General features: G+C 39.7%; 1 protein-coding gene across 3 annotated transcripts in view; it reads right to left on the bottom strand.

Annotated features, from left to right (window-relative positions):
- Nucleotides 1–9,110: 9,110 nt before the first annotated feature.
- The window catches only part of PHKB (phosphorylase kinase regulatory subunit beta), a 101,772-nt gene continuing 97,195 nt past the window's right edge, over nt 9,111–13,687 (bottom strand). For all 3 annotated transcript variants that reach the window (XM_034072835.1, XM_034072834.1, XM_034072833.1), the window contains 3 exons: nt 13,181–13,288; nt 11,747–11,887; nt 9,111–9,704 (listed from right to left, as the gene is read on the bottom strand). In XM_034072835.1, coding sequence (XP_033928726.1) covers nt 9,567–9,704; nt 11,747–11,887; nt 13,181–13,288 — 387 coding nt within the window. In that variant the 3' untranslated portion in view covers nt 9,111–9,566. The remainder of the gene's footprint in view (nt 9,705–11,746; nt 11,888–13,180; nt 13,289–13,687) is intronic.

Here is a 13,687-nt window from a genome sequence, read left to right as displayed (position 1 = left end):
TTTGTTTGTTTTGGGGTTGTTTTTTTTATAGCAATAACTACTGCCCCATTTAGTTCAGTCAGTGATTCTGGCAACAACATATTCTGCAGGGTTAAAAATCTTGTCTTTTCCACTTTTTTGTATGTTGAGCAAAATTTCTGTGCTGACAAAATCATAAATGTAAACAAAAAGCAACATAAAAGTTAACTTTATTTGTATATTGGTTCATGTAAAAACATTGGGAATGGGCTTTCCTTTGGTTGGAAAAAGACAGACAATGCATTTCTTGCTTGACCAACCTGACAAGCTGACCTGCCTTGATAATGAGGGAAAGGCTGTAGACATTGCCTGCTTGGACTTTAGTAAAGCGGTTGTCACTGTCTCCCCTGGAGAAACTGGCTCCTCATGGCCTGAATATTCTTCACTGGGTAGATAACCTGCTGGATGGCCGAGATCAAACACTGATGGTATATGGTATCACATTTTGTTAGTGACCAGTTGGTAACTCATGGTGTCCCTCAGGGCTCAGTTTTAGGGCCAGTGTTGTTTAATATATTCACTGGCGATCTGGATGACGGGATGAAGGGCACCCTCACTAAATTTGCAGACAACACAAAGTGGGGTGGGAGTTTCAATCTGCTGGAGAGTAGGAAAGCTCTGCAGAGGAATATGGACAGGCTGGATTGACAAGCTGCTGCCAATTGTATGAGGTTCAACAGGGAAAACTGCATTCCTGCACTTGGGCCACAACCTCACCAAATCCAGGCTTGGGGAACAGTGGCTGGCAAACTGCTCAGGAGAAAAGGACTTTGGGGTGCTGATTGACAGCCACTGAATATGAGGCAGCTTGTGCCCAGGTAGCCAAGAAGGCCAATGGCATCCTGGCCTGTACCAGCAATACTGTAGCCAGCAGAACTAGGGAAGTGATAATCCTGCTCTACGGGGCACTGCTGAGGCTTCACCTCAAGTACTGTGTTCAGTTCTGAGTTCCTCACTACAAGAGAGATACTGAGGTGCTGGAGTGGGCCTAGAGAAGGGCAATGGACCTGGTGAAGGGCCTGGAGCACAAGGCTGAGTCTGGAGAAGAGAGAGCTCAGGGAGGACCTAATCACCCTCTACAATTATCTGAAAGGAAAACAGAGCCAGGAGGTGGTTAGTTTCTTCTCCCAAGTAACAAGTGATAAGAGATAACACCCTCAAGCTGCACCAGGGTAGGTTTAGACTGGATATTAGGAACAATTTCTTCACTGAAAGGGTGCTCAGGCATTGGAACAGGCTGCCCAGGGAAGTGGTGGAATCACTGTCCTGGAAGTGTTCAAAAAAAGGTGTAGATGAGGCCCTTAGTGACACAGTTTACTGGTGGACTTGGCAGTTCTGGGCTAATGGTTGGACTTGATCTTAAATGTCTCTTCCAACTTAGCTGATTCTATGACTCTCTATGCACTTTATACGACTCCTCATGTTGTAGATGGGGAATGTGGTCTTTTGTGAGCTGAATTCTGGTCTGATATTGCCCATAATAAGCTGAAAGTCTTTATGCAGTATCAGCTTGTGGTCAGGGTGTGCATGTATTGCCCACAGAAAGAGAAGGGTGAGAAGTTCAGCTGCCTTTAGAGAGCGGAAAGTACATCAGAGAGCCTGCAGCCCCTTTCCTCCCAAACCCACAGGTTCTGAAAGAGGCCTGAACCTTAGCTGAAAAATTAAATGGAAAATGACTAGTAGTCTTGAGATGGAAAGGAGCTAAAGTAACTAATGAAAAGAGTAGTGGTAGTGGTTTTTAAACAATATGGATAACCTAGGCAGTGCAGTATCTAAGTTCTCTTCAAGTGAGTTTGTGTATGGGAGCCCTCCCATATAGAGGTTGATTGCTTTTAAAGTGAATGATACCTTGTTGAGGTTGTCTGTTTATTTACTGTTACAAGTAGTAAGCTTTAGCAAATCCAGTAGAGAATACTGGATTCTATGCTTTCCACAATTTTGTATTTTATAAAATCTTTATTTGTATAGGAAGGAAAAAAATGTTCTAGCTTTTATTCCTTCTAATATTAGTGACTGGACATCCCAGTTACTACTAGGGACATGAGGTAAATTGTAAGTGGAAGTCTAGAGTCTGGAAGCATTGAAGCTATTGACTCCCTTAAATACAGGGAGAAAGTCTAATTCTCTCATATGAATGCAACTTAGGTTCAGCTCACCTCTTTAACTGAGTAGACATAAATGTAGACCATGACAATGCTGTAAGTAAGCAGGTATCTTGATTAATTGCTGCTAAGATGCAAAGGTTTAAAAATAAAATTCTACTAAAAAGCAGACTAGTGACAACGTAGGCCCCCTCTGGAAGCTTTCGAGAGAAATGGCTACACAGGATTTGAAGAAAGCTGAGGTTCTGAATGACTTCATTGCCTTGGTCTTCACTGGCAAAGGCTCTGACCACAGCACCCAAGTCTTGGAGGGTGGACACAGGGACTGTGAAAACCTAGACCTTGGGCCCACTGTACATGAGGATCTGGTTCGAGACCATCTTAAGAACCTGAACGTACACAAGTCCATGGGACCTGATGAAATCCATCCGCGGGTCCTGAAGGAGCTGGCGAATGAAGTTGCAAAGCCACTGGCTATCATATTTGAAAAATCATGGCAGACAGGTGAAGTTCCTGATGACTGGAAAAAGGGAAATATAACTCCCATTTTCAAGAAGGGGAAAATGGATGACCCGGGCAATTACAGACCAGTCAGTCTCACCTCTGTGCCTGGCAAAATCTTGGAGCAGATTCTCCTGGAAGGCATACTAAGGCACATAAAAAACAAGATGCTTGGTGGCAGCCAGCATAGCTTCACTAAGAGGAAATCCTGCCTGACCAATTTGGTGGCCTTTATGATGTGGCTATGGAACTGATGGACAGGGTTGGAGCAGTTGATGTCATCTACCTGGAATTGTGCGAAGCATTTGACACTGTCCTACATGACATCCTTGTCTCTGAATTGGAGAGACATCAATTTGATAGATGGACCCCTCAGTGAATAAAGAACTGGCTGGATGGCCACATGCAAAGAGTTGTGGACAAGGGCTCAGTGTCCAGCTGGATACCAGTAATGAGTGGTGTCCCTCAGGGATCGGTGCTGGGACCGGTCTTGTTTAATATCTTTGTCGCTGACATGAACAATGGAATTGAGTGCACCCTCAGCAAGTTTGCCGATGACACCAAGCTGTGTGGTTCGGTTGATACGCTGGAGGGAAGGAATGCCATTCAGAGGGACCTTGACACGCTTGTGAAGTGGGCTGATGCCAACCTCATGAAGTTTAACCATGCCAAGTGCAAGGCCCTACACCTGGGTGGGAGCAATCCCAGGCACAGCTACAGGTTGGGCAGAAAGGAAATTCATGGTAGTCCTGCGGAGAAGGACTTGGGGGTGTTAGTCAATGAGAAAATGAACATGAGCCAGCTTCAGTGTGCACTCACAGCCCAGAAAGCTAACCGTATCCTGGGCTGCATCAAGAGGAGCGTGACCGGCAGGTCAAAGGAGGTGATCCTGCCCCTCTACTCTGCTCTCGTGAGACCTCACTTGGAGTATTGTGTGCAGTTCTGGTGTCCCTAACATAAAAAGGACATGGTGCTGTTAGAACAAGTCCAGAGGAGGGCCCACAAGGATGATCAGGGGACTGGAGCACCTCCCAAATGAAGACAGGCTGAGAAAGCTGGGGCTGTTCAGCCTGGAGAAGGCTGCATGGAGACCTCATAGCAGCCTTCCAGTATCTGAAGGGGTCCTACAGGGATGCTGGTGAGGGACTTTTCATTAGGGACTGTAGTGACAGGACAAGGGGTAACGGGTTGAAACTTAAACAGCAGATGTTTAGATTGGATATAAGGAAGAAATTCTTTATTGTTAGGGTGGTGAGGCACTGGAATGGGTTGCCCAGGGAAGTTGTGAATGCTCCATCCCTGGCAGTGTTCAAGACCAGGTTGGATGAAGCCTTGGGTGGCATGGTTTAGTGTGAGGTGTCCCTGCCCATGGCAGGGGGGTTGGAACTAGATGATCTTGAGGTCCTTTCCAATCTTAACTATTGTATGATCCTATGATTCTATAAGTGATTACAATGTTTACTGTGTGTGAAAATGCGCATTAGTTAGGTTTAGAGGTGGAAATCATAACCCAGAAGCAGGGTAAATAAGGTTAGCAAGGGTGTTGTGTGTACCTGATCAGGGATCATAAAATCACAGAATCGTTAATAACTCTTGTATAAAATTCTGAAATTCTGATTTTAAAAGACTGACTGAAATGTTTAGGCTTTAACTGGTGGAGAGATTTCACGTTCTGTAATCACATAATACACAAATGAGTTATACAGCAGTGGTAGCTGAAAAAAAAATGTGAGCATTCCCTAGAACATAAAAACAAGGAATGTGGTAAGTGTTGTAATGAACAGTACTTGTGCAGAGTGTTTCTATAGAAGCCTAACTGCCAAGATGAGACATTAAGATGAAGGGACAGGGTAGGCACTATGTTGGTGAATAGTAATTGTTTTGAGTGCTCCTCATCAAAACTTAATATTCAGTAGTTATGTTGTGCTGTTTCCCAAAGTAACATCAATGCAGTATCTGTAGACTTTAAACATCTTTTTTTTTTAAACCCTTTTCCTGATGCTTAAGTAGTGAAATTATTTAAGTGTAAATATCACAATTTAAGGAAAATTAAGAAATTAATCCACATCTTTAATGATCTTTGCTTTCCAGGGTGTAGTGGATTTGGGGTGTTGCTGTTGTGTTTTTGAAGGGCAAAAGACCAATAAGCTTGCTGCATGATTTTTCTGCCAATGAAGAAAAATTCTGTTCTCAAGTCTTTGACAGTTTGCCAGCAAGTTTTCAAAGTTTGTGCTTTGGGAACTGACTATGTTAAAGCTTTTGAAAGTGGTATGTGTCTTTGAAAATAATTCTGTTTTAGTGTGTATCTAATAGCAACATTTGACATGAGATGTAAGGGAAGACCTTACTTGAAGGCAGGGTTCACTACTAAATGGACACAAATTCCTTAAGTATCTGGAACAAGGAAGAACTTTACTGATTAATGTTTTAAGATCATATTCAATATCACATGTACGACAGAAGATGAGATGCAGTTATCCCATAAAGTCACAGAGGAGCATTAGTATAAGGGTTTGTCTCTGATATTGGAAAGAAAGCAGTGAAATAAAAAAAAAAATCTTAATCCCTTACAAATTACCCTAAAATTCCCTAAACCAGGGAATGACAAAATCCATGAGTGAATTATTCGGTATAAGAGAAAACAGGGTAGCTGGAGAATTTTTAGGTACATAATATGTCAAATTTCAGACTGGGGATAGATTTGTTGCTCTGCAGATTATATTTTAGTAAAACAGGAAATGCTGTCATTGCATCAGTTTAGGAAATATAAGGGTAAATACTTACATCTGGAGAGGCCATCTGTGTTTGGGAAAGACGTCTGACTTCTGATGACCGTTAGTTACTCACTGTATGAGTGAAGAAGAAATTACTGTAGCTTTCTGGTTTGTTTTGATGAAATACTGCTTGCTTACCTTGAAGCACTTTCTGAGCATTTCACTTTATAATACACTAGGGAAATGTAATCTGTTTTCTGAACATTTCAGGTGCTTAAACAGAAGCACACAGAAGGCAAGTGGATCAAGCAAAGCTTTACAGAATTCCCTGGAAACATGGGTTAAGTATCTAAACATCTGAAATTCATATTTTGAATTTTGACTAAGGACTGGTTCTGCAGACTGAAAAACATGCACAGACACTTCAATAGAGGCTGTTGTGTGTACATGTTAAAAGATAAAGGCCTATTTAGCCTTGTGCACCCCTACAAATACGTACAAGTATGTATGATCACAACACAGTGTAATAAACTGAAGGCTGAGGTGGAGAATCTGCTTTTGCAATTTATGCTAGAATACAAATATTTTTGGCTGTTATGGCTGTTAGCATTGTCCTGTTTCTGCAGGTTCTCTCTGACGGTTTCTAGAAATCATACACTGACTTGGCTCTCATGTTTAAAAGAAAACAGAGAATTGGAAAAGACTACGAAATCTCCAGCTCAAGTTGTACACTGATAAGACTTGGTCTTTTACTGTCTTTTAAAACTATAATTTAGTAGGCATACTATGTCAGAGCCATTTCTGTCAAGCTCCTTTCTTGTCCCTGCTTCAGGAAGAAGAGAAAAATCAGTTGCATTGTATTTCCAGACACAAGAATCTTTTTCAGAGAATTTGGACTCTGCTAGATTTTGGTATCTTCTAATGTTGGTATTTTGCAGAAGTTGAAAAATTGTCACAATTACATTTCCATAAACAATGCTTAAGGCTGTAAAGCAAAAAAAGAGTTTGCATGGATTTTCATTCTAAGTTTGTATATGGAAAAGTGGTAGCTGGTTTTCATGCATTTACAGTGACGCAATTTAGACCAAGATTAGCAAATCTGAGGCGGGAAGAAGTGGTAAGTGATGCAAAAAAACCCCAACTGCTATCCTGCTCTTTGAAAAATTAATGTGCAGTTATGTTTAAATCAGAAGCAATTGCAAACCCAAATAACAGTGCTACTGTCTAGTATAATGCCAGTGTTCCTGAAGTAAACTGTAGATTTTATATTTCTGTTGTGGTTTAAACTAAATCTGCACAGTTCCCTTTGGTTCCCCTCCCCCCCCCCCCCCCACCTTCCCACTCCCGGAGGGGTGGGAAGGAGAGCCAGAGGAATACAACTCCCACGGATTGAGGTAAAATCAGTCCAGCAATCAAGGTATAACACAAATCACTACTGCTACCACCAACAAATCAATGTTAGAGGAAATAAACAGGGACAGAGAGTACGATACCACCTGCCGACAGGAGCCCAGCCTGGAAGAGAGAGCTTACCCCTCCCCTCCCGGCCAGCTTACAGTTCCCTCTCCGAGCCCAGCCCAGAGTGTTAACCCCTTCCCTTCCGGCCAGCTTCCAGTCCCCTCCCCAAGCAGGATGTGCTGTGGTATGGAATACCTCCCCGACTAGCCAAGACCAGGCGCCCTATCTCTCCCTCCTCCCTGGCAGAGCATGAGCTACTGCTGAACCCATGACAATTTCGTATTTAGAGGATTGCTTCTTTTCAATACGATTTACAACTTATAGACAAGAGTTACATTCTGTGTTTGTAAGGCAAGAGATACCTCAATTTTAGAGTATTTTTAAAATCACTAGAAACAGACAGGCTTGCTACCAATGATCCATGATCAGCTGTAGATCTACAAGTAATAAAAAAAAAATAAGCAAGTCAAATTATTGCAGTTGATAACTCCTAAGGCAGTGGTGAAGTAAAAATTTTGAGGATATGGTGGATTGATGTTTAAACTAGTGGCTCATTCAGGATTTTGAACTGCTGCCAAATGAGTCAGCTGTATAATTGTACCCTTCTTGCTGGAGTTTAGAGCAATGCTGCAGCCCTTCAGACAACATTCTACTACTAAATGGACTATCACACTCCAATGATGTACCCAACAGTGAGTAATGAGTGTGTGTTTCTTCTGGATTTTTCTTCCCCATCTCTCCTGCCACCTCTCCACTGTTCTTTGAATAATAAAGATATTACAGCAAGGAAGAGCAGAAGGATCACTATTCTGTTACACCAAAATTAATGTTTCCAGCCTTACTCTCCATGTTATTTGACAAGAGATTCGTTTATGTTTTAGTGTCCTCCTTCAACAACAAATTCTTCTATTTTGCTTGATTAGAATTCATTCTGTGATTCTGGAGAAGTTCTGCAAATTAGGGAAGTACTAACCACATTGCCTAAGTATGTTCATATAAATACCCCTCTTATGCACAGATTCACTCTATCACTTTTGCTAGTAGTTTTGCCCTCTTACTGGTAAATTAATTTAAATTCTGCTTTTATCAATATGGGAGTAATGTATTGACAGGTGAGTTGTAGTTGGTCACTATTAATTTAATTATCAAAATGTTTGAGGACCAGTTCTAAAGCTTTAGTATCTTCTGTGCTGCTAAAATAGACACTTAATGATTCATTCAAGGAGTTTACAGTAGCACAATAAAGATTGTCATTAAAATCAACACGAGTCTTTGCATGTCACTAAAAAGCATTTTTATAGACAGGGTTTTGGCTTTTTTTCCCAACCATTTTCTTTTTATTGCTTTCACCAAAATACAACATATAACTTACAGTGTTTTCACACATTTAGAAAATAAATAAGTGTATCTTCAATTCTTTCATGCATTGATAGCTTATGGAATACAATATTTTTTCTTCATTGATGTTAATTTTAAATACAGCTTGTTTGCCCCTTGTTTCTTCAACTATTTTTTTTTGTTATCATTTGTTTCCCTTGTTAACTTACCAGATGTTTAAACAGCAATTGGGGAACTGCAGTGATATTTACTGCTAGACATAAAATGTTGCTCTATTAGGGTGAAGACTGTATCTCAAGGTATCAACTGGTAAATTAAAAAAACCAAACAACCTAAATGTATACTGTCAACTGAACTGATGCAGAAAAAAAAGAGTAACAACTCCTTCCAACAACAACCATCACCTCCATTTTTGTGTGGAATAGAAAGAAAATAATCCAATTCTCCTACTTCCACACTGATTGGTATGCATGTTAATTATAGCACTTACTGAATTTCATTTTGGAATTGTTGTGGTTTAAAACCAAACTGCACAGCTTGTGTACTCACTCCCCCCCTTGCTCCCCCAAATCCCGGAGAGTTAGGAAGAAGAATCCAAAGAATGTAGCCCCCACAGGTTGAGATAAGAACAGTTTAATAGCTAAGGTATAACATAAATCACTACTGCTACTACTACTACAAATAGTAATGATAAAGCAAATAACAAGTGAAGAGAATACAACACCTCACCAGCCACCAACCCGTAACTCACCCCACCCTGCCCGACCGAGCACCGACTGGTATCTCCTCCATCCCCCCACAGCTCTCTCACCCTTCCGGGTAAATCCCCATTACCTCCTGGGTATGACGTGCTATGGTATGGAATACCTCTTTAGCTAGCCTGGGTCAGGTGTCCTGTCTCTCCTTCCTCCCTGCTTCCCCTCCTCCCTGGCAGAGCATGAGGCTCAGAAAAGGCCTTGGACAAACCAAACATTTGAGCAGTAACTCAAAACATACTTGCTATCAGCAACCGCTCCCAGCCCGAAAGTCAAAACACAGCACTGCACCAGTTACCAAGAAGGAGAAAAAATGACTGCTACTGCTGAACCCAGGACAGGAATTTACAATAAACTTGTTTGTAGTTATAAGTAAAACAGAGGTATAATGACAAAACCTCATACTGCATTTCTCTTGAAATTACCAACTATTTGAAAGGCATAGTTTAAGATCATAAATACAATCCCACTGAATTTAACCAAACATCATTTGACTAAGTTGCTACATAGTGGAGAAAAAAAAATAGGTGGCACTTTGTATCTTTAATGGCACTTCTTCTAGCATAGTTTGCATTTGTATTACTAGCCAGGGTTACTCTTCAATATAGTGTTTTAATATATGCATGAAAAATACACAGAACACTAAATAAAGCAACAATTCCTATGATGTTTTTCAAGGTTTAGCTAACAGTACAAGGATCATCATTGCTTGGTTTCATTTCCCCTTCCAGCAATAAAGTGATCACAGCCTTACTCAAGTAACTGCATGTTCCCTTTTTTCCAGTTGGGTGTGTGTTGTAGAATGCAGTCATGTCGTCCTGCAGGAAAGGGAAAAGATGTTTCTATTAGTGTTGATTATGTAAAGCAGCAAACACAGGCGAATGAGAGGAACATCACAAATATGCTAGAAATGCAAATGTGTTTTTCAGACTTCTAACTTACAGTCATATAGGAGCTCAGTTTTCAGAAGTCTCCCACATATACTTACCTAAATATGTAGAATACAAATTACTGAAATATATTTCATTTTTTTTACTGAGTTTTCCAGTCCTGTAGAGATACCACCACCTTACTATTTTTTTTAAATGCAACAAGTGTCAGAGAAGAACTGCTCTCTTAAAACACGCAGTGAGATGATTACTATGTGGTTTACTCGCTGTGCTGCCACAGTATGATTGTGATCCAGGCTCTAGATGTACACGTAGAGATACTGACTACATATTTATTTGGAAGAAAAGAAAAATTTTAAATCAGAGAACCAATCACAGGTAACACACTAATTCATTAATCAGATCAACAAAATAGGTGTTCTTCACTGAACACCTGTTTTGCACAGTTAATGATGTTAAATGTCTGCTTATTCTCAAATCATGTACTGGCTGCTATAATAAAGGTTCAATGCTTTAACCCAGAAAATAAGTTATTTTTTATTAAATCAAGATCAGAAATTGTGTGGTGAAAATATTAGACCTGTAGTTTTAAGATGTATTTAAAATCACTGAAATAAATACTTTTGACACTAATTACATGGTAAGAGGGAAATAACAAAGTTCAAAGGAATTGCAAGTCAGCTTAATGGAAAACCATAATTCAGACAGACGAGTTCTTTTAGTTAGGAAAACTTGAGACAGAATTATCATCAGAACAATCCTAAAGAGGCTACATTTAACTGGCAGCAGGCATATACATTGAAATATGGGAGAGTCTGGTTTCAGAAAATTTTAATGTAAGCAGTTGGAATTTCCAACAACAATCTTATTCACAACTATAATTTAAAATTTCCTTCTGAGACAAAAAGGCAACATTCTGCGTATATCTGGGCTTGGAAAAAATCCAAGTTGGATTTTTGGATCAAATCCTCCCAAATGGAGGCTAGGGCAGCACTATTGAAAAATGGGGTTTGCATGGGATTTTTCTTTCTTTTTATGGCCACTGGGGACTTGCAGCTTGTCACAGATGTCAGTAGTATGATCAACATACTGTGCAGAGCTGGCACGTAACAGCAGTTGTGTGGGTGGCAATTCTGATTTTGCTACAGCTACAAACACTCTACCCTCCAAAATGGCCAGGCCAAAAGAATCATACATTCAAGAAAATTGTGTCCTTTTAAAAACAAAGGTGTTGTGCAAGGTGGTATGTGGCTAAGGTAGCTTGCCTTGCTTTCAACTACTGCTACAGAAAGTACTGGCAAAAGAGTGAACCCTGAAACTTTTCAAAGAATTCTTAAGGAGCATTTCCTCATCTTTTACAGGAGCTAAATTCAGCAACAGAAGTGTTGTTGTATATAAGGATGTTATGCATAAACTGATTATTCAGAGCTAGCACAGATATCTCCAAGTATATTGTGCACAATAAAACAGCAGACAGAAAAAGGAAAATCATCCTCAGTAGCACAGGGACTTGTCCCACTGCTTCACTCATACTTCCTCCTTCAACTACTTCAATAAACTTGGCTTTCATACAGAATTTTAAAGCTTTGAGGTACCAAAACTGGCAGGGAGAATATTTATATGTCTTTAAGGGATAAAATCCTAGCGAAGTAAATCTTACAAACTACTTAATGATTAAGTTTCATTTATTTAAGCCTTAGAGATTAAAAGCTTTCTACATCATGAATGCAACTCTAGCACTAAAATCGGTAGCTAAGAAGAGTTTGAATTCACAATTTGGTAATAAAGTGCCCATATTTTATCTCTGCTCTTTGCAGGCTTAGGCAGCACTTGCGTGTATTTATTTCTTATTTGTGTTCCATTCTGAACTCCTATTAGTTGCTTTTTATTCTGAGCCTCACATAATTAACATTTATAAACACACTTCAGTAACAATAGTAAAATATATAAGTTAGTAATATTTTACATACTTGCTTTTCAGATCCCTTTGGAAGGCTGTGATCTTTCTGAAAGTCATGAAATGCTTCTTGCACCACTTTGTCCAAGTCCACTTTGTCCTGGAACTCTAGCTCAGGATTTCTCTCCAAAATAACAGATATGACCATCAACAACTGGGAGGCAGAAAAAGACTGTAAGACTATAAATTTGATTATTTTTTTTTTTTTAGATTTAGATTACATAAAAGCACTCTTAATAATTACATATGCCTCTTTCATGCAGGAGGCCATTTAATAATGGGACAGGTAATAGTGCACAGATAACAGAATTCTGATTTTGATAGAAGAATCACTGGAAAAAGCAGGCTTTGATGACAATTACATTTTTTGGTGACTACCTAGTTAAGGGCACTGTGTAAACGATTGACATCAACATCTAACTTTGCTGGGAGCCAGGGAAGTTATTCTAGTTCCTTCAGTTCATTGTAGGGCTGCACAAATACTAATGCTCAGCCAGTGGAGAGGGTGAAAATTAGCAGATGTTGAACCCTAAGCATGTGATATTTAGAGGTACAATCATGTATGTCATAATATGATTATACCAAAGTTTATAAAAAAAAATCAGTAGACACCAATGAAAACTTGCAGTTCAAGAGAATTTATATTCCTTGTATCTGGAAACAGGTTTAAAAGACGAAGGTGAACATGATGAGTGACCTGTCGTAACAACTACAGGTGGGTAGTTGAGTCTATATTGGTCATCTTGGGTTTTGATAATTGTGTTATCTTTTAGCAAACATTGGAAATGCTCCAGCAAACAGTATGACCACTAGTTGTTAGCCAGAATTGAGATGGATTTGATCTTACTGTGGAGGAATACTCATAAGCACCAGCACTTGAGAACTAACACTGAGTGCTGCTGACAGCACAGATGCCAGTGATCAACAGTTTGGATGCTCTTCATCTGTTCAAAAAGAGTATGTCATACGCAGTGGTGGGAAGGAGTTTAAATAGCTTTACTGTTAGGTATAAGGAAAGTGGAAGTTAGTTGATTCAGTAGCTTAAAGCTAGATAGCCATAGCAAAATGGGTAAGAAAATCTACTGCAGGGCAAACTGATATTTTAGAGGAGTTTTTCCTTAGACCTAAAAAATGTTTAGGAAAAGGCATGGCTTAAGGACTTGAAGGAAATCTACCCTGGAATTACTAGTTGTCACATGTGACCTAATTGTATTGGTGCTGTTCTTCTTATTTGTCTATTTACTAAAACGGAAGAACACCGAGAACTTAGTATATTCTTAACATATGAACAGCAACCTGATTAATCACACAAAAATGATGGAGAAACCAATGTCTGCATTTAAAGTGTTATTAAAATATTTGAGAGCCTTTGTTACTTTTTGTTTTCTTTTTAATCTGTAACATACTCATGTACATTATAAAATTTCATTCATTACAGGTCACAGACCTCTACAATAATTTGCCTGTATTCTGGTTGGTCGATATTTTGCAGCATATCTTCAACTAGAAGGGAAAAATTCATCTCATACATCGTCATATCCGATAAGGTTGGTTGCTGAAAAACAAATCATACTTTTACTCAAAGACCATTTAAGCTAAATCAAAATCACCCCCAGCTAAAGCCTATTTGCTGGCCGAATAAATAATATTCAACTAAGAAATATAGAATCATAGAATCATAGAATAGTTAGGGTTGGAAAGGACCTTAAGATCATCTAGTTCCAAAGCCCCTGCCATGGGCAGGGACATCTCACACTAAACCAGGTCACCCAAGGCTTCATCCAACCTATCCTTGAACACTGCCAGGGATGGAGCATTCACAGTCTCCCTGGGCAACCCATTCCAGCACCTCACCACCCTAACAGTAAAGAATTTCTTCCTTATATCCAATTTAAACCTCTGCTGTTTAAGTTTTAACCTGTTACCCTTTGTCCTGTCAGTACAGTCCCTAATA

Source organism: Melopsittacus undulatus, chromosome Z, assembly GCF_012275295.1.
Source record: "Melopsittacus undulatus isolate bMelUnd1 chromosome Z, bMelUnd1.mat.Z, whole genome shotgun sequence".
Classification (NCBI taxonomy): Eukaryota; Metazoa; Chordata; class Aves; order Psittaciformes; family Psittaculidae; genus Melopsittacus; species Melopsittacus undulatus.
The sequence above is the reverse complement of the archived record's forward strand: the minus strand, read 5'-3'. Positions and strand labels throughout refer to the sequence as shown.